The 22,636-nt window shown below is 40.3% G+C and overlaps 2 protein-coding genes across 6 annotated transcripts in view; one reads left to right on the top strand and one right to left on the bottom strand.

The window, feature by feature from the left end:
* LOC117948455 (Golgi apparatus protein 1-like) overlaps nt 1-1,834 on the top strand; it is a 24,466-nt gene extending 22,632 nt beyond the window's left edge. The window contains exons 24-25 of the mRNA XM_034878087.1: nt 72-178; nt 689-1,834. Of these exons, the coding sequence (XP_034733978.1) occupies nt 72-178; nt 689-856 (275 nt within the window). The 3' untranslated portion in view covers nt 857-1,834. The remainder of the gene's footprint in view (nt 1-71; nt 179-688) is intronic.
* A 4,179-nt stretch (nt 1,835-6,013) lies between these two features.
* Nucleotides 6,014-22,636, bottom strand: part of pacsin3 (protein kinase C and casein kinase substrate in neurons 3) — a 32,617-nt gene continuing 15,994 nt past the window's right edge. For 3 of the 5 annotated variants that reach the window (XM_034864502.1, XM_034864671.1, XM_034864576.1), the window contains 7 exons: nt 22,401-22,636; nt 20,500-20,655; nt 19,556-19,731; nt 15,574-15,694; nt 10,934-11,070; nt 9,997-10,166; nt 6,014-6,585 (listed from right to left, as the gene is read on the bottom strand). In XM_034864502.1, the coding sequence (XP_034720393.1) occupies nt 6,470-6,585; nt 9,997-10,166; nt 10,934-11,070; nt 15,574-15,694; nt 19,556-19,731; nt 20,500-20,655; nt 22,401-22,636 (1,112 nt within the window). In that variant the 3' untranslated portion in view covers nt 6,014-6,469. The remainder of the gene's footprint in view (nt 6,586-9,996; nt 10,167-10,933; nt 11,071-15,573; nt 15,695-19,555; nt 19,732-20,499; nt 20,656-22,400) is intronic. The other 2 variants (XR_004655582.1, XM_034864793.1) reach the window with 2 other exon arrangements.

The following is a 22,636-nucleotide window of genomic DNA, read 5'->3' as shown; positions in this document are numbered from 1 at the left end:
TGATGCTTTTCAATGAGATTGTCCATTGTGTGTCTGTATGAAAACCGGTTGCTCCCTCTCTCTTCGACCAGAGATGTCGTGTCTGATGGAGGCGCTACAGGACAAGAGAGTTCGTCTGCAGCCCGAGTGTAAGAAAAGACTTCAAGACCGCATCGACATGTGGAGCTACGCTGCCAAGGTGCCGCTTCACCTCGTCTTTACGTTGTCACTCTTAATTCTTTAATTGTTCTAGTTCAATGTCATAAAAAGGCATCAAATGTCATTGAAGATAGATTTGAATGGACATATTACTGTTCTGTTTGTACATCAGCTCATTAATTCACATTTAAAGCATAAGCAGCTTAACTTAGCTTAGCATAAGCATGGGAAACGGGGCGGGGGGGGAAGCTATCCTGGCTTTGAAAGTTTTTAAGAAATACGCTTACCAACTTTCTCACTAAAACAACTCACAGGTTCCATCTCTCTTGTTTTTGTGTTTCTATACACAAACTGAAATGTAAAAATGATACGGGATTTTAGGAGTTGTGTGTTAAAACCATTTCCTGCCACCTCAAGCACCAATTCCCCCATAAAACTAGCTGTTTGGTCTTTGAGCTAAGTGCTAACGTCTGTATGCTAACAGGCTGGTGTTGTCTGTAAAGTTGATGGCAAAGGTCTTACTCGTCTCCTCTTTCCCTCCGTCCTGCAGATGGCGCCAGCGGAGGGCTTCTCAGACCTGGCGGTGCAGGTGATGACTTCGCCTTCCAAGAACTACATCCTGCTCATGATCGCGCTGAGCGTGTGCATCCTCTTCCTGGTGGGTCTGCTGTGTGGACGGATCACCAAGCGAGTGACGAGGGAACTGAAGGACCGGTAGAGGACCAGAGCGCTCTAACAAAAGACTGACTCCTCGCACCTTCCTCCTCGTCCTCCTCTTCCTCCTCCTCCTCTTCCAGATGGCCGGTCTGTAACCAGCCTACCTGCACAGTGCCAACGCCAGTGCCCACAATTGGAACCCCTGTTTCTTGGCTGCTGCTGAATATTTGCATCAAAATACAAACTGTTCCCCCGACTCTCACATAAACCTTAAATTCTCTCCACCTGGGCGTCTCCAACATGAGTTTCTGATTGGAGTGATTTTTCATTTCTTCCCCTCGTTGGTATTTCTGCCCCCCACCCAACCACCACCACACATCTGCTTTTGCCGAGGATGTTGTCTGGGATCTTCTGACATCTTTTAAGTTTCCAAATAAGCTGTTAATAAGTTGATGTGACTGAGGGCTGCTGAGTCTGAGGTTGGGATGCTTTCCACTCGCTGAGTCCTGATGCTTGTTTCTGTGATATTTAAAGGAGACTGGAGCATGTAGAGCAACAGGACGTTTTGTTTTTGATCTTCTTTGTTTTTCTAAGTGACTGTGGTTGCCTGAATCGCACACGGAAAACTCAAACTTTTGGGGTTGAATTCTTTGAGACGTTCCGGTCGCTTTTCAAAAGTTTTCTTATGAATCATGAAGTCTCATCCTTTTCACTCCTGTACAGGATCACGTCCGGCTCGCTGCATCACGTTTTGGATTCTTCTGGATATTTTCACCACGATCTGTGTCGTCCCCTGGTCGTTTGCCTTTAATGAACGCAATCGGTCACATAACACACAGAGAGGCTTCATCTTCTGCAGTATTTAACTGAACCTGGCTGTGCACAAACATGAGCAGTTTATTTTCTGAAACTTGTGTAACTGATGTTGTTCTCTGCATACAAAGCTCTGTCTGATAAAGTATGTATCAAAGACATACTGGAGGTCAGACTTTATTAAACCTGCATCCAGCTGTTAACATGATGATGATTTCCCCTCGGACTCTTTGGGCCGTGCTTTAAGTTGGTTAGTTTCTACCTTTTGTTTAAAGTGCATAAACACTCCTACATGTGCACAAACGGTTAATAAACTTCAGACTTTATGCTTAACATTGTCACTCAGAGGTAAAAATACATTTGAATGCCATTGCCTCAGATAGAAAAGGGAACGTTACTTAAGGATGACTTATAACTTCAATTGTAACTCAGATGCAACATTTTTTTCCTGATTGACAAAATATTTAATTTTGCACTTAAATTTGACGCCCGTCACATCTGCAGTGTGCTGACATCACTGGACCAGAGCCTCATTCTTTCATTTGTAAAAAAAAAACAAATAGGTAAAAAAAATTAATTAATTCTAAAGTAATCTCAGCTTTCTTTTTAGCAAACGTTTTGCAGCTTTTGGTTGTAAAATATTAAAAACAGAAGCTATCAGACAGATGAGAAGTGTGTGTGTGTGTGTGTGTGCAGCATATTCACAAGATTTTCTCATTTACAAAAGTTAATGAAGCTAAAGTAGCAGATCATGAAAAAAAGAAAAAGAAACGTTGTGTACACCAGTGGTTCTCAACCTTTTCCTTTTTCTCTCCAACCGATCTGGTGACCGCCACAAATTATATTGCGACCCCCTAGGGGGTCCTGACCCCCAGGTTGAGAACCACTGCTCCATGGTGACGTCACATGTTAAATACGAGCGATGAAACAGGAAAAAAAAGATCAAAACCAGTTTATTTTCCTTTTAACGCCATGCCATGTAATATGAAGACGTAACAGATTTATCATTGTGAAGTTTGATTTTGCTGTACAGATAAACATTTGTCAATTTAATAAAAACTGTCTGCAGGTTTTCATATCTTTGGCTCAACCAGAGTTATTATAATATTCTGTCCTTTACTTAGTTTAATCAAACGGTGTTCATGCTGTTCTATAAAAAAAACTGTTGGACAGTGGTGGAAAGTAAAGTAACTAAGTATATTTATTGAGTACTTCTACTTCATTACATTTCAGAGGGAAATATTGAACTTTGTACTTCACTAAGTTTCTTTGCTTAATTTAGTTTCTAGTACTATTGCAGATAATATAATCAATGTGATATGGATTAATATATAGATATAGATATAGATGTAGATATGTAGATGTAATTTCCTATAGATGAGGTTTATGGACCATAAATTCCAAAAATAACTGGAAAACTAAAGTTAATAAGTTAGTGTTATGCAGTGTCTAGCAACTCTCCATTAGCTTGCAAGCTGGAAAAACCAATTCTGGTCAGGCCAATCACATCGTGTATAGAGTCGGTGGGCGGGGCTTAACATGAAGAACGCAGCCTTGCAACGGTTCTGCGTGAATTTCCAACCTACTTGAACACAAAGAAGGGCATCTGTCAGCTTTGGCCGCGACTCTGGAAGACGCAGAGTTAATCACATGGGATGCTAACGGGGGTGATAGCTTTGTAGCATTAAAATGGCGCCAAAGCAGCTACGCTTCATGGACGCCCGCTTACCCCCGTGACAAATACATAAAGTTTTCTAACAGTTAGCAAGCTATCATAAACTTATCGTTAATGTTAGGGCCTTTAAAACCATCACTTCCAAGGTTGGAATGGTCCCAAAAGGAATAGATAAGAAGGTGGGTCCAAAACCAGCTCAGTGATTAAAGAGATTCTTAATTAACATCCATCTTAACGGTTTCCAACCTGGGAAACGTCACCGTGGTAACGCTATCAGCACCTAAGTCCACCTTTCTCATTGTAGCTGGAGGCGACGGTTGTGTCTTGTTGTGTCAAATCACATTTGATCACTCAGCTTATTTTCTATTTGCTTGTAATTCCAATATTGTTTGGAGTTATACTGTAATACTGCAGATTACATTGTTATGGAAAAGGTTAAAAGAACTAGAAAATTCTGCAGAGATTTTAACAGTGTGCCTGCTACTTGGTGCACATCCCAATAACAGTAAAACCAAAAATAATAAAAGGGTTACGTGTCTTAACCCATTAGAGACCTTTTTAAAATCTACATAACCCTCGTGTTGTCTTCTCGTTGACCATGGACTTGTCTTTCAGGTCAAAATTAAGAAAGAAATAACATTTTTTGGTGCTTTCCCAATGTTTTTTTTTTTTACAGAGGGTGTGAGAATAGTGAATGAGCGTGTGTTGTTATCAGAGGGCGGGTGGGACCACCAGGTGCCACCACAGTCCTCTCAGTAAGAAGATGTAAACTGCCTGGACCCGGGGAGGGGGGTCACCTCATCACACTAGACCAGGGATTCCCAAACCTCGCTCCCTCAGGGGTTTAATCGGTTCCAACCTCTCAAAGCTCCCTTTTCAGTATCAACTTATAGACACATTCACCCCATGGATACGTGTTCAATTTAAATAATAGTTCAGAGCACAGATGTCTATTGGATGATTCAACCGTACAAGTTTAATGCCGATCCGAGTCGTAGAAGTACGCAGCGCTGTCTGGGGAATAAATGAGCTTCCCTTAACCCTTCCAGAACAAATGGCGCCCCAAATGTTTTCTCCCAGTTCCCAACTCTATAATGTTCATACCTGCAATCTCTGCAGATTCTGAATTAATCACCGCTGTACAGTGTGAAAGCAAGAGGATCAAAGAAAGTCCGTTAGACCTCGAACTGCCGAAAGCGCTTTATTGTTGCTTCCTGCTGTCTGTTCTGTACATGTTATAACTCTGGAAAGAAAAAGGGAAAGAATAAAAAGGAGCAGCACAGTTAATTATCTCTATTATTTCTGTTATTATTCAGACTTATATGTTGGTTAACTGAAGACAGAGGAGGCTTCCTCACACACTAACCACGAACTTAAAAAGAAAAGCTAAACACTGAACAGTTACGATCACTTATTTCAGATGTTAGGGGAGCGCGTGCTTCATGATCACAGCCCAGCAAAAAACTAAACTAACAAGAAACCACCTTCTGCAGGTTAAATGACCCAAACCTAAAACCCCCCTACTCTCCCCGCCCGGAGACTGCCGAAAAATGAAGAGTGACTGCTAAGTTAAAGAGGAGAATAAATTAGGAAGTACATAAGTCGACTGTAAAAATGCTATTCTTAAAAAAGAAACGGGTAGCAGTTTATACCGTCCATAATCAAAATCATCTGACTTATTACAAACATTCAGCTATCACATTACAAAAAAACTAAACAAAAAACAAAAAAAAGGAAAGAAAGTGAATTCAGTGTGACACCTAAAAAGAAGAAGAGAAAATACAAAGTAACCGAAGCATACCGGTGTGGAGCTAGATGCTAAATGACCCAAATCAGAAGGTAAAAGGTGTTAAAAGGACATTTGACTGGTTTCTACATTTCTGGCCTTTCTGACTAAGGCACTGACAGTCTGTTGTTAGATTTATTTCATCTTTTTGATTCCAAACCGGTTTGATTCATCCAGCTGCAGTTCCTCAAACCTCCGTTAAATGCTGGACCAGAAACTGCACTGATATCTACTGGAAATAAAAGTGCCAAATTAGCTATTAAAATATTTTTTTAACCCTACAAGAACTTATTCAATGATGAGAATACTAAGGCTTTCATAAAAATAGTTTGACATGTTGGGAAAACAACTTGTCCCGCTTTCTTTTTTTCTTTCTTTCTTTGCCCGTACATGTGAAGATCAAAACCTCCATCAAATCTCAAACAGCTAGCCCGGCAGACCAAAGGCAACAAAACCAAAGCCTCTTCAACCCTGTCATCTTTTGATATTAGCAATCACAGTTGTCTTTTAATCGGTGTTTCTTTCCAAAATTGCACTTTTTGTGTTATATTTAACTTCCACCTCAGTGTTTTTATGCATACACGCTTGGAACTTGGACTTTTTAAATGAAAGAACCAGATCTAGATAAAGTAGTTGTTCACTACTCCAGAGTGTAGAAACACTCACTTAACGTCATCTGTGCAAAAACAAAATCAATGAGACCTTTACTTCTAAAACAAACAGTCGTTATGCTAAGCTAACAGGCTGCTAGTTTTACCCTAATATGAGATATGAGAGCTGTGTGCATCTTCTTATCTAACTCTGCAAGAAAATGAATAAACCTTTTTCCCAAAATGTCAAACAATGACTACAATAAAAAGAAGCAAAACAAGGTTGTTTGATTAATGTCAGCCATCACAGCCAGTCGCTGTGGTTGCTCTCACTGCTGCACCCCCCAGGTGTTCTCCTCTTTGAGTAAATGGGGATTTTCTGACTCTAGTAACCTAACATGATGGCAGCTAGCAGAAAACCAAAAATCCAGAGTTGTGATAAAACGTCCGTCAGAGAACTTGGGTCCATGTTTCTCTACAGTGTCTGTTCACGTGGGCCGGCCTCCGGGAGACTTCTCTTCGCCTGCAGAGCTTCTGTCTAATAACAATGTCGTTGACCTCATGCTGAGTCAGCAGTCTTTCACAAAGACTGGACTTTTCCCGCTGGCTGATTTCCAAAAACACCGCTCAAAACAACAGAAAAAAAAAAAACTAAAAAAATATCTAACTTAGGTAATTCTACAGTCCGTCACCAAAAAAACGGTGTGGGTTCACGGCCTACATGTCAGCACTGATAGCTTTTGATTGGTCCTGGCATCTTGAGTGTAGTTGGCTACCATTGGCTGGGTGAGCAGCAGAGAGGGCGGGCCATCAGGACGCCACGGCCTGGACGTAGTTGGCGGGGTAGAGACCCACTTTGCCGTTGCTCAGCTGTCCTTTACACCAGCCCTGCTCGTCCTCCTCGCCCATCTTCAGCAGCTCCTCGCCTGGAGGGAAGATGATGGGCACCAACGGTAAATCAAACTTTAAACATAGAACACCGGAAGTTATAGAAAGCATTCATTTGTGATGAAAAAAATTCTACATAACAAATACTAGACCTGTTCGGAAAAGGGTTGGGAAACGTCTAGGCTTGTCAGGTACTAGCCGGGTCTTATTATAGACAAGTACACAATCCAAGAAGATAAACTAGAACTAGACTGGAGGAAAAGACGCCACCTGTCCCAGTTCATCAGTGATCTGGTCCTGGTTTAGGATAAGCTAGCTCAGCTCAGGTAAGCGTTTCCAAAATAAAGTCTCCCTTGATTGGTCCCTTGTCTTGGTGTCTGTTTGTGTGTGTGTGTGTGTGTGTGTGTGTGTGTGTGTGTGTCGGTCTCTGCATGCGTTATTTAGTCTCCCTCCCAGGGGCTCTGGGATGCGTTCTAATGTCTCTGAATATGTAAAAAAACATTAGAAACAAGAGGTCAAGCAGAGTCCTACATTGAATGCAATGTGTCTGCCAGAGGAAGCACAGAGACCCCTCTTATAGTTTTAACTCAAAGGGGGGGGGATTTTGCCAAAAGGCAGCTGTGTGGAGTATAGAAGAATTTGTGAATAATAATCTTCCAAGCATCAGAAAAACAGTACTCAGAGAAACTGTTGTCATCAAGATCATGTGATAAAAGAGCTCAATTGCTCTGAAATAAAAAATCTACATATTTGACTGTTAATTATTCAATGTCTATACAGTGAATACAGTTTTTCTGATGACACTCGTTCATCAAACAAGAAAGAACGCCAAATCCTCCAGCATCGAGCCTCCACAGGCAGCCGCTCAGCCCAGTGCATCATGGGAAATCTTTTGGCTCTTTGTATGGCACGGACAGAAAGCATCACGACCAGAGTCCCAAAAACAAATCTTCTCTTAAAAACTGTTGGCCAGGCACATCCTCTGATTGGATGTGCACATCTTGGTGGTAGTAGCAAATATTTAAGTTTGGTGTGTTTTCACCAAACTTTCTTCCTTTTAAACACTTATTTCTTTATTATATTAGCATTCCGTTAGCATTCTTGATATATAAAACATCCAGTGGATCAGGAAGAGAAGACCACTCAGGAAGTTTTATTCCCGACAAGAACACCTGTGTGAGTATTTAATTAAGCTTTAGAGTTAAAGAGAAATTGTTCCATCAAAATAAAAGCATCAACTGTTCTGAAACACTAAAATGCTTTTTTTCTCCCAGAACCATACAGATGTGAAGCTGCTCAACCTGCACATCTGTCACATCTGTCACACATCATGCAGATAACACTCCTGTTATCAGCAACATTACATTTGAAACTATATATAATGATATTTTTAAGTCACAGGAAAAAGAACTTTTCTGAATTATGAAAAATAATTACATATTTAATTTAGAAATGAAGAGAAATACTTAATTTAGTGTTTCAAAGAAGTGAAATTTCCTTTGAAACCTTTGTAATAACGACCCAATCCAATCACAGAAATAAGGCAGTTTTTGTCTTAATTATGAAATAAAAAATATTTTTTATAAGATGAAGAGAAATATTGTCTTGTGTTCCAAGAAGTAAAACTTATTCCATGTCAAGAAGGTATTTGTCCACTTCATGATCTAAACACAGACAACCGCCAAATGAGGGAACAGCTTTCATGTTCAGCTTTTCAAAAATGTTTTATTAATCCACTAAAGCTGCAAAAAGTTATTTGACCAAAGATGAAGTTTCTGTGACTCAGAATCATTGAAGCAAGACCCCCGAACTCACAGAGACCAGCTCAACAGATGTAAACGGGGTCCCCGTCACATTAGTCTCACTGCATCTGGTCATCACACTCATGTCTGAAACAATGTGTTTGACATGAGTGTGTGTGTGTGTGTGTGCGTGTGTGTGTGTGTGTGTGTGTGTGTGTGTGTGTATGTGTCAAGACGGGAGGCATCACAGGGGAACAAAAAGTGTATTTATGTTGGTGAAGCTGTAATTTCATGAACATAGACGTAGATCAAGGAGTTCAAATTGTGTCAATATTGTGTCAGAAGAGACAAAATATAGTTACCCTTTAATAAATAATAATTTACTTTTAAATGGGCTATCATGTTAGCACTTGTTTTAAGAAGTATTGTAGTATATTTTATTGCTGTATGTTTTTTTTTAATTCAAGATCAAAACTGAATCATCTCATTTCTACCTTATGACGTGTTTTCACCAGATCATAACTTTTCACATTTTCCGTATAACAAAAAGTTTAAAGCTTTTGTGACAGTTTCTCTTTATCTTACCATTTCAAATCCTTCTCTTGTGATTAAGCTGTTATAGATATAAAAGGTCTAATCAATATTGTAATACCACCCTCGCTGCTTTTATACAACATCAAAGTACTGTCTGGAAAAATAGCTGTGAGTTCTTCTAGTACTTTAAATATATTTTGATGTCAATACTTTTTAAATGTTATTGAATGTTGAACTTTTGCTTGTAGCAGAGTATTTCTACTCAGTGGTATTACTAGTTTGACTTAAAGGAGAATTCCGGTCAATTTCAACATGTAGCTCTGTTTTTTCAAATTTGAAGAGCTGTCAGTAGCGAGAAAAATGAAATCAATCGGTGCCGTTTCCTCGAGAGTTATCCTCCTGCTAGAGTTATCCTCCTGCTAGAGTTATCCTCCTGCTAGAGTTATCCTCCTGCTAGAGTTACCCTCCTGCTAGAGTTATCCTCCTGCTAGAGTTATCCTACTGCTAGAGTTATCCTCCTGCTAGAGTTATCCTCCTGCTAGAGTTATCCTCCTGCTAGAGTTATCCTCCTGCTAGAGTTATCCTCCTGCTAGAGTTATCCTCCTGCTAGAGTTATCCTCCTGCTAGAGTTATCCTCCTGCTAGAGTTATCCTCCTGCTAGAGTTATCCTCCTGCTAGAGTTATCCTCCTGCTAGAGTTATCCTCCTGCTAGAGTTATCCTCCTGCTAGAGTTAGCACCCCACAGGCTTACGTGTTTTTAGCCTCTAAACAAGCTTGAAATGTCCTTAACAGTGCCTAGCCATGTGCAGGGATTGATTCCAAGTGAACACAGTGAATTTGGCTGTGGTAGATGTGACAGAAAGGCATAAAAGTTGTGAGTCAACTAGGTGCAAAGTCTAGGATAACTCGGTGTAGACAGCAGCGATTGTTTTCATTTTTCTCGCTACTGACAGCACTCCAAATTTAAAAGAAACAGAGCCACATGTTGAAATCGACCAGAATTCTCCTTTAAGCAAAACATATGAATACTTCTTCCATCACAAGTTTATTTTTATGGTTTTCCGGTGAAGCTAAAAAACTTTTTGCTTTGTACATTTTATAAACACTAAAACAAAAGTCAAAAACCTCCACTGTGATGCCTCCTCCTTTGTGAGCATTAGTAAGGGTTAATACCTGCTTTAAAGCTGAGCTCATCGGCCTCCTGGCCCACGTAATCATAGAGCGCTCTGACTCGCACCGCCTCTACCTGATCCTCCTCGTCCTCCGCCTCCCCCACGCCGTTCTGCGCCAGCACCTTCTTAGGAATCTCCTCGTCTGACCAGTCCGACGAATAATCTTTCACCCTGAGAGAGGAGACACACACACAGTCAGGCAGTCACGCAAAGATCCAGAGTCTGAAATTTCACCAAGTGTTAGTTATGTTTCTTTGACATAAAATTTTTATGTCAAAGAAACATATATGATAAAAGTCATGTTGGTCCCGGTTTCTCCAGCACCTGAATGCAGCATCAACAAGTTATAGAAACATACAATCATTGCTCAAAGCTCACACCTCCAGACTGAAGGACAGTTTTTAATCCAAGAGCCGAACTGAACTGAACCAAATCAAACATTTCCCCACCCCGTGTCATGAACTAGATGTGCAATACGGTTTCCATGCTTTTAAAATGCTTATTCATATATTAATTGATTTGGATGACTGCAAAAGAGTGTATGAGTTTTTTTTTGTGTATAGACAAGAAGCAGTCACTTTAAACTCCACCGAATATTAGAGGTGTGACGAGATCGCAAGATTAAAATGTGATGGGACTTCTTGTCAAGGTTAACTCCTCAGGGTGACTACAAACGAAACTACATGCTCTATATGTTATGTACCTTTATGTCTGTCTGTAACAAACCCACACGTATATATTGGGCATCTGTGAGTGTAAGTACACTGGGAAAGGGTCTGTATCACCCTTTCCCCGTGTACATACACACAGACTCAGGTTTATACTTCATGGCTTACTCCAAAAAACAGAGCATATAAAACAAGGTGTTGGATCGAGCCCAATAATGAAATAATGAGGGTTTTAGTTAGTCTGCAGCTGACATGGGGGAGTCCTCCTACCTGCTGTCCAGGGTGATGGGACTCGGCGGGACATCAGTCACACTAGATGAGACAATGTTGGTGAGAGTAACCACGCTGTCCTCGGAGTGTCCGCCGCGGTTCCTGCTTATGGAGCAACTTGCCTCTGGAGACCACTCCTACACACACACACACACACACACACACACACACACACACGAAAAGTTAAATTCAAAAGCAATAAAACGCAAAATTGCTCAAATGCGGAAGTTGGAGAAGAGTTAAACACTGTGGGTCGCTAGATCTCTTACAGCTAGTAGCCAGTTGCAGTTAGTATGATTTATAATCTGATTGTACACTGCAGCATTTTCTAATGCAGAAAGAAATAATCAGATATTAGTAAGCTTATTATTGAAAAGATTATTATAAATTAAAAATACAATGAGAACAAAACAAAAACACCTGCTGTGAAATTTATTTATTTGATAGGGGTAGAGCAATAAATGTGATTAACGCACATCCCCCAGTATAAAATACATCATGTAAACATGAGGGAGTTAGCAACAATGATAATTTACATAGTGGATAAATGATCATGCCTGACCTGTGGTAGATAATCAATGGAGGCTGATCGGATCACAGCCAGACAAAAACAAACACACAGAGACACACTTTGGCCATAATAACAGGCTTCTGACAGAAGTAGGTGGCTGGGGATGCACTTACTGTTATTTTCAGTCTCAGTTGAGCAGAGAAACTCCTTTAAACTGTCGGCAGGAGGTTTGTTTGTGTGTGTGTGTGTGTGTGTGTGTGTGTGTGTGTGTGTGTGTGTGTGTGTGTGTGTGTGTGCCAAACGGCCTCACAAACATAAAGAACACCCCAGAGACAAAGTGAAGTCATTTTACTGCTCCTCTCTCTTTAAAAGCCAGGTTTGCAGGTATGCAGCTGAGAAGTTCAGGTTGGAGTTATGAATGAATGTAGTTAACAGAAAGTCCTCAGAAGTACAGAAAGACAAATGTGTGTGTATGTGTTGGGACAATGACTCTCCTGTTTGCGTGTGAGCAGTGCTGTGGGAACGTCAGGAGATTCCTCAGAGAACAGAAGAGATTAATTTCTTTCTGACAACATCTCCCCCTTTCTTTCTCTACTCTTATTTTTAAATTCTGGAAAACCTCTTGAAGCTTAATAGTTGTATATGTTGACAAATACAGTCCATTAATTAACACTAAAAAGCATTTCCTTATCACTGCTTACTATATACTAGTATGTTCAAAGGGGAAAACTAAGGAGTAGGGTTTCCGGTTACTAGTTCTACGATTCCTCAAGAAACATACTTTTCAAATCAGTTGATAGATTCCTAAATACAGAGATCGGTCGGTCGGTCGGTCGGACACACACACACACACACGATTACAATGTGGCCATCAGACCGAGTGATATGACAAAATGCAACCATCACATTAAAACACTTTGAATCTGGGAAAAAAGTCCATTTAATATGTCAAAGAATTTCCTGAAGCCCTGAATTAGCTAATGTTATTCACGTAAAAACAAGTGTTAAACAGCACATGCTCTAAAAACCAAACCAAAGACAAACCAAAATCTTGACTAATTGTCCTAATTGACTCAGATCTCACTTTCACCAGCCTGATTAAAGCAATTACTAAAACAGCATTCTATCATCCTAAAATATAGCCAGTGTTAACGGTTTGGTGTCAAAACATGACCAAGAGAAGCTCATTCAAGCTTATATTTCCAGTTGGATGGGCTACTTTAAACGTCTCTCAACTAGTCTTCTCAAGGAAACCATTAGGTAGCTGCAGCTCCTTTAGAATTCTGCTTCTACAGTTTTAACCACATCAACCACATCACACCAGTTCTGAAGTCTTTGCACTGGCTCACAGTTAGGCGGCTGGGGCTCAGAGGGAGAGAGGGTCGACCCCTCAACCACAAGATTGGCGGTCCAACAACACACTGAACCTCAGGTTTCTTCCCGCTATGTGGCAGTCCGTTGCTCCTAATGCTTAGGATGGGATGGATTAGAATTTCACTACATTGTACTGTACGACTGTGTGCGACAAATAATAAAACATTCTTCTGGTTCAATAAAATATTTAAAGTGCTGCTACTAATATATAAATCACTGAGTGGTTTAGGCCCAGTTGACATCTGTGATTTGCTAAAAGAATACAAACCAAGTAGGGCTCTTAGAGCCCTGGGTTCAGGTTAGCAAGCACAGCTGTGATGACCCCCTCTGTGGGGGCTCGTTGGGATTTTCCATTGATGTACTATAAGACCTGGATACGACAGTGGCAGCTTTTCTCAGCATAAGGGGAAGTTTTTTCAAATATAAGAAGCCCACGTATTAAAAATTCTGAATGAAAAGAGTCCTTCAGTGACTGTCCCTGTTTGCGGTTAGATGAGTCCTAGCAGCAGTTTTATAGTTCTGGGGTTCTGGTATTTTCCCTGTCAGCTGTTTAGCAGGCAGTCCGAGGAGGATGAGCCACACTGGAATCCACTCTTCCTGAATCCTACATAAGAGGTCTGGATAGGCCTGCCTGCCTGCCTGGTGAACTAAAATGAAAAGAAAAACATTTGTCTTCTCATGCGCCTACAATTGAGCTAGAATTTGCACTCTATTCCTACTACACTTTCAATTCTGGAAGTACATCTCTAGTTTGTACACTGTTTTTATGTACCGTCCTTTGTATTTTATTTGAATATCTTTTAATTATATTACTCTGTTTAATTACTATTTTATGTACTTTGTATTTTATATTACTTATCTTTTATTATATTACTGTGTTTAATTATTATTTAATACATTTCTTTTAGTCATATTGTACATATGTTCCTTTGTGCATTATTTTATGGAAATCTTATTGCCCGTATAAGAAATGTGTTATGGCTATAGGAATAAAACATTTGTTCCGTGTAGCTTTTAAAACATGAGGGAGTGTGTCAACATCTGCTTCTTTGTAACCATAAATGAACACAGCAGCTCTGAACTGGCTGAATTTTGTTCAGCATTGTGCGACCACTTGACGGGCTTTGCTTGAACATGAACAAAATGATCTTTACTTCCACACATCAAATGCTGAGAACAGACAAAATGGATATGGAAACATCTGAAACCTTCAAACAGACTTCCTGGGGTCCAGTTGCTGCATTTTTGAGTGTTATATGTCAACTCTTTTGTATGATTCGAAATTCAAGGATCCAGGTGTGACACACACGCACGAACGCACACGCACATGCACACAATCAGTGTGACGCCGCCAAAGAGAAAGTGGAGGGCCGAATCCCAATGATTGGATCTCTATTGTGACTTGACAATTGGGTCTGCAGACAGACAACAGGACAATACAACGCTTCGGTCATTGTGAATCAGCAACAAAGAATGAAGAGGGTGTGTTAAAAACCTGCGTAACTGATTACAATCTGTTATTTCATCCACAGGCGGAGTTCACAAAAGCTCTCAGAGAAAAATATAAAATTTGATACTCTTTTATTTGTAACTTTGGGATTAAAAGGGCTTCTTGAAAGCAAATTATACCACAAACTGATTTTTAAGTATTCACTTAAAATTTTGCAAAGGTACATTTGAAATGGTTTTGTTTGCTCAGCCTAAAGTAGCCTGTTGAGATGTTTTTCCGCTTTAGTTCATGTACAGATTAAAAAAATGAGATATAACACGTCAATTATTGAGCTTTACAAGAGTGGGAAGGCTGATTTTGGGACCTGCAGACAGAGCCGGGCAAGTCTTCCAGTCTTAATGGTAATTTAAGTGACAGATTTTTTTTTATTGTAATTTAAAACGTACAGATTGTAGAGTGGTTCAATCAAAAGCATACTGCGTATATCTCAAAATGTAGAACTGTTCCTTTAAAGTCTGTGAAGAAATAATCATTTGTATTTCTGTTTTGTCTTATCTGTAAATATTTGTTTGTCCTCGGTGGCCTACAGGTCGGCAGAGCTGAAATAAAACATGTAGATGTCCACAAACATCTACAGTACATGAAATATATCTGTGTGTGTGTGTGTTCAGACATTCCTGACCCCACTCAGAGGTCTCAGGCACACAACAGGGCTTTCACTGGCAGCCTGTTTAATATTCATTCTGACTCTCTGACACAAACAGAGATAGTTAGTACTGTGCAGCACTCTTGTTTTCAATGTTTTCAAGATGTTTGAAAGAAAAAAAAAAAAAAACAATGAATGAAGTTGTTTAGATAATACAAAGAGTTAATTAAAGCAACAATGTGTTTGTGAGTGTGAAAGTGTGTGTGTGTGAGAGAGTGAGCGTGAGAGTGTGTGTGTGTGTGTGTGTGTGTGTGTGAGAGAGTGAGTGAGTGAGTGAGTGTGTGAGTGTGTGAGAGTGTGTGTGTGTGTGTGTGTGATTGTTAGAGTGAGTTAGTGAGTGAGAGAGTGTGAGTGTGTGTGTGTGTGAGAGAGTGAGTGTGTGAGAGTGTGTGTGTTTGTTAGAGTGAGTGAGTGAGTGAGTGAGTGAGTGAGTGAGTGACTGAGTGTGAGAGTGTGTGAGTGTGTGTGTGTGTGTGTATGTGTGTGAGAGTGAGTGAGAGTGTGTGAGAGTGAGTGAGAGTGTGTAAGAGTGTGTGAGTGTGTGTGTGTGTGTGTGTGTGTGTGTGTGTATGTGTGTGAGAGTGAGTGTGTGTCGACACCTCAAACTGTGGCCAGTTCATGCTCATGCCCGGTCCGTGGGTGTTCCTCCACCATCTGAGATCTTCGGTGTCATTGGCTGCTTGGATGGTCTGACCCAGGTCCCGGTGCAGGCCTCTGAACCTATTGGGCAAAGTGACTGTCAATCATCACATCTACGGTAAGCCTCCTCCTCCTTTAGGTCTGTCAATAGAGAGATTTTAAATGCAAGTTGAACATTCATTTGTCTGACTTGGTGTCCTATAAGGTTGGTCATTTATCCAATCACTCTTGTTTAAAAGTAGGAATCAACTAGTTTTTTATCAGCTTAGTTCTTTCATGTAGAGGTTTTAAATAACATTTTTGGTGTCTTAAGCGTAGTTCAGACCAAAGATTTGCGACGAGACAAAAATGTTTTAGAACGTTTGGAGGGAAAGGTTGCAGCGGTCTGAACCGCTGGGTGGTTTTAGAGGGTGTGGGACGTCATCTGTTTCAACAGCCAATCCACTCATAGCAAAGTCAGCTGGTCAAGTCCGTTACAAACTCTCACCTGATCGAAAGGGCAGAGTTTTGGCCGGATGCTTAATGGGGGAAAGGTGTTAGACGAAAGCAGTAAATCAGAGGAAAAAACTATTGTTTTTCTCACTACTAGAAATGCATCCATAGCAAGCATCTATCAATCACTGTCCTCTTTTATACCTTAAAGCTATAGTCTCAACTGAACTGGGCTTTTTAAATTCAATGTGTTATATGTTAATTTACCCAGTTAACACGCAGCTCCTCTGATGAATTAGACAATGCAACGATGTGAAAGGGTTCGCTCCCTGTGATGAAGATACAAAGAATAATCACCTGAATCTGCAGCTCCTCTCTGATTTATGGAGATTTATACATTCAGCTTTTGTTTATCTGACTGGTTGCAACTTTACTGTTCTGGTTCACCCTCGCTGCTTTCATAGCGTCAAAGACGCTCCAAACACACACTGGACACAATACCTGCATCAGCAAACCCTCCTCCAAAGCGTGCTGAAGGAGGGTCTGGATACTCTACACAGTATTCAGGGATTTGATGAAAATGTGCTCTGGTTTAATGACATTTCTTTCAACTAGTCAAAGTCTTCATGGACGGTGTAAAGTCCGCACTGAGTCGCTGCAAAATAGTTGTGCGTGAAAAGAAACTCACATTGGACAGACAGTCTAGCTAGCTGTCTCAATTTACCATGCAGACATATAAGGAGCAGTCAACAGTAGTCGTCATGAATCCATTGAATTTAAAATTTTAAGAAATCCATCGACTTAAAAACACAAAAAAAAGCTAAAAGAAATGGAAAAAAAAAGCATCCGGTGGAATATGGTGCAGCACCGGCGCAATACCAGACACAAATGATATACACTAGAAACATTATAGCCAAGCTTCTGAACATACTGTGGTAAAGTATTTAGCAGCTTAAGTGACAGATATTTATCTCAGGAGTTGGTAAAAACAGATAATAATATTGCTTTCATCAGCTGCACTGTTATATATTTACTGTGTAAATAGCAAAACTGTTTGCTAACAACAATATCACGTCAACTTAAAAGGTGACACAACTTTCCTCTTCCCCTAAGTGGCCAAGAACCACAGATGAATCTAAAAATTACTGACAGAGCCACTAGTAGAGAACAGCTCAGCCTTTGCTCATCTCAACAACGTGACTACTGTGTTATTTAGCGAAAAGCTGCATTCATTGATTTTTGTCACTTTGTGGCAGCAGAACATGCTGTAAACAACAATGACACATGATCTTCTTTTAAAGTAATTGTATTGAACGTGTTGCATTTACACATTAAACTGACAGGGAGCAACATTAACATTACTGTGAAGTCATGTTTGTGTCCATTTGATGAATGTGAAGATAAAGATGTCTATAGCTAGTAAATGCTCCACTACAGTATGTTCCCTAGCTAATTTAAAGCTGAGTTTCATTGTCTTATATGTAAGTAAACTGAATGTAATTGAGTTTTGGATTGTTGGTTTGACAAAACAAGACCTTTGATGACTTCATCTCAGACCTTACAGAAAGTGTTGGGCAATCTATTTTCCATCATTTTATAGACTAAACAATTAATTGAGAAAATTATAGTCAGATTAATTAGTTGCAGCCCTTATTTACACATCAGCAGACACAGAGCAACATTAACTTTTCTTTGTTTTTGGCCATCTGATGAATCTGAGTTCAATGTTCAGTCTACTTTTAGCTTTAACTTAGCAGTTTTGGTCTCCTCCAACTCCTGAGGGAAATATCTGTCTCTTTAGCTGCTAAATACTATGTTCATTAGCTCGTCTCTAACTGTGTCTGTCTGCCGTTTGCTGCTGAGCAGGTCATGTTCAGTGGCTTAATCAGAATGTTTTTGCTAAAAAAAGCTGCATGCTGCTGTTGGAAACAAGTTTGATGAGACCACAGAGAGTGAATCAAAACAATTAGGTTGCTGTAAAACTAAAACAATGGCTGTATTCAAGACCACCTACTATATTAGCAGTACATACGGATTTGGCCAAAATGTGGCATGTAGAATGCAAACAAAGCAAAATCTGCTGTGTGCAGGGAATACACTGTACTGTACACACAATTACACTGTATATTACTGTTGCTGATTATACTGTGTATTCCCCGGGCTTGGCCTTTAAAATCCTCACGCCTCCATTTAAAAAGGTGGAAATCCAGATAAGACCATTGTATGTGCATATTTTCTAGTCAGATGTATCAGCTCTTTGCTGGCTTGTTTACACTCAGAGGTGATATGAAGGAAAAACTTCTATTCATCTACAGCCAACCTTCCCAAGAGCTGCAAGTAAATGACTGATGGCTGTTTGGACACTGGACTTTCTCTTGAAGCCTGCTGACTGTATTCAACAGAAAACAGACCTGGGCCGGAAAAACTTTTACATAAATACATAGAAACCTTCCAAAACTCATCAAAGTAGCCAAAGCAGCTAATGCTTTCCAAACCAAGTGATGTACTGTGATATAGAACTTTTTTGCACATGTCTGGAAGTTATATGAATAGTTTGTCCAAATGCAAATCTAAGAGTAAACTTGTAAGTTTATAGAAATACTCCACCTTTTTTTTTACCTTATTGAGGTCCATTCCTAGCTTTTTTTGATGAACTTTCAGCCACATCTCACAAACTTCCAAAGTTGTTGAATTTCTAAATTGTGAGGCTTCAACAGTTCTTTGTCAAACTACTCCAGGGTCAAAACCTTCAATCTCAATATCCCACTGTATGCTTCACAGTTGAGGGATTTTCTTAATTTATAGTACAAAACTGTCAAGTACTTACAACTTTTTCTTGTATTGAGACAGACGAACAAGCCAAAACATAAAGCCTACGGCATCATTAGCTAAAAAGGTTGGGAACAGACAACTGCTCATTAGTGCCCTCGTAATTCCCTCCAGGTAATGACAGAGCTCAGTCTGCGAGTCTGGAGTTTGGGTTTAGACTGAAGGCACTGTAGGAGGGCCGGTGGGCTTTCATTAGGATCCTGAACCCTCTCTTCTTTACTGCTACACTTCAAGTCAACTTTACTGTTGACTTTGATTTCAGACATTTTACTGTAAAGGAAAACCCGTAAGAAACAAAAGACAAGTCACCGGGTGGACATTCCTAACAAATCTCATCACTTCCCACTCTAAGAGTTAATTAAAGATAAAGTTTTTGTTCAATATTTGAACAAAGATCTGGTCGGACTTTACCAATGGTGGTTACTGTGGTAACAGGGGCTTGTTCAAATAGAACGAGAGGTCAGTAGTTAATGGACAACTCCATGAGTTTTCTATTAATCCCTGTGTACATAGACACACGGTCACACACACATAAAAAACCTCGGCGTTCTGCATGCCTTCACCATCACCTAATCACTGTGTGTGTGTGTGTGTGTGTGTGTGTGTCCTACCCTTCTTTGATGGACAGGTCAGGGTGTGTGTGTGTGTGCACGTGTGTGTGTGTGTGTGTGTGTGTCCTACCCTTCTTTGGCGGACAGGTCGAGGTGTGTGTGGATGTCCTGCAGGACTTCTTTAAAGAAACGCAACCTCTTGCGCTCTGCCTCCTGGGTGAGGTCAAACACCTGCTCCATGTCCTCCATGTAGCGAGGGTTACAGCGGTTTAGCTCCTCCAGGGCCTTCGTGTAGCGCTCCTTCCCCTGCAACACACACACACACAGAGCACACACTGAGTTACGTGGGCAGCGTACACACTTAGTCCAAGTCTATTGCTGGTGAGAAGCTGTGGGTGTATCTACTGCATGGAATGGTCTTTTGGTCTCTCAAAGTCAAAGCTTTTTTTAGTTTCAAATTCCTTGTTTTTGTTTTCCTTATGACGCTGGAACAAGAACGAGAGGAAATTTGGTACTTAAAAGAACATAATTATGATAGATACCCACTTGATTTGGCTGTAAGCCTCAGATTAGCTGCTATGCACCTAATAAAATTAATATTCCTTTTCAGGATTGGGACACTTGCTCCACACTGCGAGCAAAGGCAATCATGAAACAGCATGTGTTGACTACCTGAACAACACTAAGGGGCTGCTGATACATACAGTCTGGTTGTGTGTCCAGACAGTAAAGTCCAGGTGCTTTTTTGCAGACTCTACGAATGAGTCATGATATTGGATTTCATGTCTTTTTGTTGCCTGACGCAGATCTTTGTGTACTTCCTGACCTTGAATTTGTCTCAGGATTTCCCTGTTTTCGGTTGACAATTTCCCTTTTCAGGACATGGAGCATTTTCTCTGCAGTTGTATTTTTTATTATTTTTTACAGAGCAGAGAACAGTGAAGACAAGCCTGGTCACGTTTCCTAACTCAAAAACACACACTTACTGACACACACTCTGGACTTACTGACACACCCAGACTAGTACAAGTGATACACATGGTACTGTATGCATGTACTGTAAGTGTTTTGTACTTTCTCAGCCTCCTCAGTGCAGCGCTCCGCCCGGGTCGTGTATTTGCGAACTTCCTCCTGCGACTTGGTCGGGTCGGCCTTGGCGTGCGTTTCCCTGTTAAACGCCGTCCACTCCTCCTTCCTGGTCTGATGGTAGCTCTTCTTACAGACCTCCACCTGCGCACACACACACAGACACACACACACACAGACACACAGACACACAGACACACAGACACACAGACACACACACACACACAGACACAGACACACACACACACACACACACACGCTGTTGCAATCAATACAGCTCTGATTACTTTCACCACATCTTATGTTTCGCAAATGTCTTGTTTCCTCATTGACACATTTGAATAGTCTATATTACAACACTTATAATTAACTTTTAGGTTTTATACATATGTATGTATATACATGGATATATGTACTGTATGTACATGTAGTTTTTAAATTATCTTCTAATTATGCATTTACACATTACTACATTCCTTTTTACTTGTTCACATTCAGTTTTACTAATTTGGCCACACTGTCTACAACTTGTGTTACTTAATTTATATATATTTTTTAGTCATTAAAAGGGCCCATGTTATGAATTCAATCACTTTTTCTGGGATTTAGAGTGTTATTTGGAGAAAAAAACCACACATGCTGTTTTGAGTGAGATACGATTTTTGAATGTCTCTGAGTGAGCTGCTCAAAATCTGCACGGCTCTATACGTCACTACCGGAGACGAGGTGGCTAACTGTAGCATACTAGATCTAGCATGCTAGCTCGTTCTCAATGGCAAAACACTACAACAAACACTAGTTCACCATAATCTCCAACAGAGCTACTTCCATGTCCCTGTTCTGCACGTATTCCACAAGAGTGTCCTTGTTTAAAAAAGTCTCCCAGATAACCACTTTGTAGCTAAAACAGAGACCCAAACACACAAGATTAAAACAGGATTGGCAGCAATGTGCAGTACAACATAAACCTATTCTGGTACAACCTCAAAATACAATTATAAACCTGAAAATGAGAATAATATGAGCGCTTTAACACTATATCTTAACTTGCCCTATTTCTTTTTTTACTTAGATACAGGTTTTGCTTTTACTAGAGTGATTATCTTTTAGTTATTTAACAAGCATTAGTGGAGGTGCCTCAGGCCAAAGATTTCATTGCAACAACTACTTCTCTTATTGTTGAACACATGATAATAAAGAGCCTTGAACCTTGAATAAAGTGTCTCTTCTCAAAGTATCATCTGTTCCCAATCACAAAGCTATCTCACACTTTGCAGGATACAAAAATTATAGCGAACAAGATTAGGTACAACAATTATGTTAAAAAAAATAAAAAATAAAAAGAGACCTGTTGAAACACTCCAAGGTTTGTGAACCAGGATAAAGTAAAATGTAACTGCAGAGGTCAGGATATGCCGACAGTGGAGATACCACGTAAGTACGGAAAGAACTGTGATTGGCTGCTTGAGTTTTCCCCTTCATGTTTCTGATGTTAATGGAGTTTGTTGAAAGTGAAGCCGACATTAAAGAAGTTAAAGGAGGTTTAAACAGACTGTATGAAACAGGTTTTATAGCGCAATGCTCTCTCTTCTCTTCATTGAAGCCTCTGTGTTTACAGGCTTGTGGTGAAAAAAAAAGGCAGTACCAAGGTTTGGTACTGCCAATTTGTTTTGTTTTTCGTCATGGTTCATGTGTGCGATTTAGACATTGTGGAAGAGAATTGTGATATAAATTCTGATTTAAAAAAAAAAAAAAAAAAAAAATTATGTTTTTCCCCAGAATGGTGCAGGCCTAGTGGGTCCCTATGATGGGACTTAAGTTAGTTATCCACTTGAGTCAACTAAAAATCCAGCTTCACTGACATCAAAACCCACTCAGACAGCCCTCACCTCTTTCAGTTTGCGGACCCAGGGTTTTTGTGCTTTGCGGAAGCCGTCATCTGCCTCCTTGGTCTCCCTGAAGCCTCCGATCATCTGCTTGTGGAAGGCATCCTTCTGCCAGTTGCGCACCTTCTCGCTGTCCTCACCCGACAGCCGTTCCCGCATCTCCAGATGCAGCTCACTGAGTCGATCTGCTGCCTGCATGAAGGCGTGCCACGCTTTCTCCAGCGTACCATACTGAGGAC

The sequence above is a fragment of the Etheostoma cragini genome, chromosome 1 (genome assembly GCF_013103735.1).
Source record: "Etheostoma cragini isolate CJK2018 chromosome 1, CSU_Ecrag_1.0, whole genome shotgun sequence".
Lineage (NCBI taxonomy): Eukaryota > Metazoa > Chordata > Actinopteri > Perciformes > Percidae > Etheostoma > Etheostoma cragini.
Note: the sequence above shows the minus strand (reverse complement) of the source record. Positions and strands in the feature narration are given on the sequence as shown.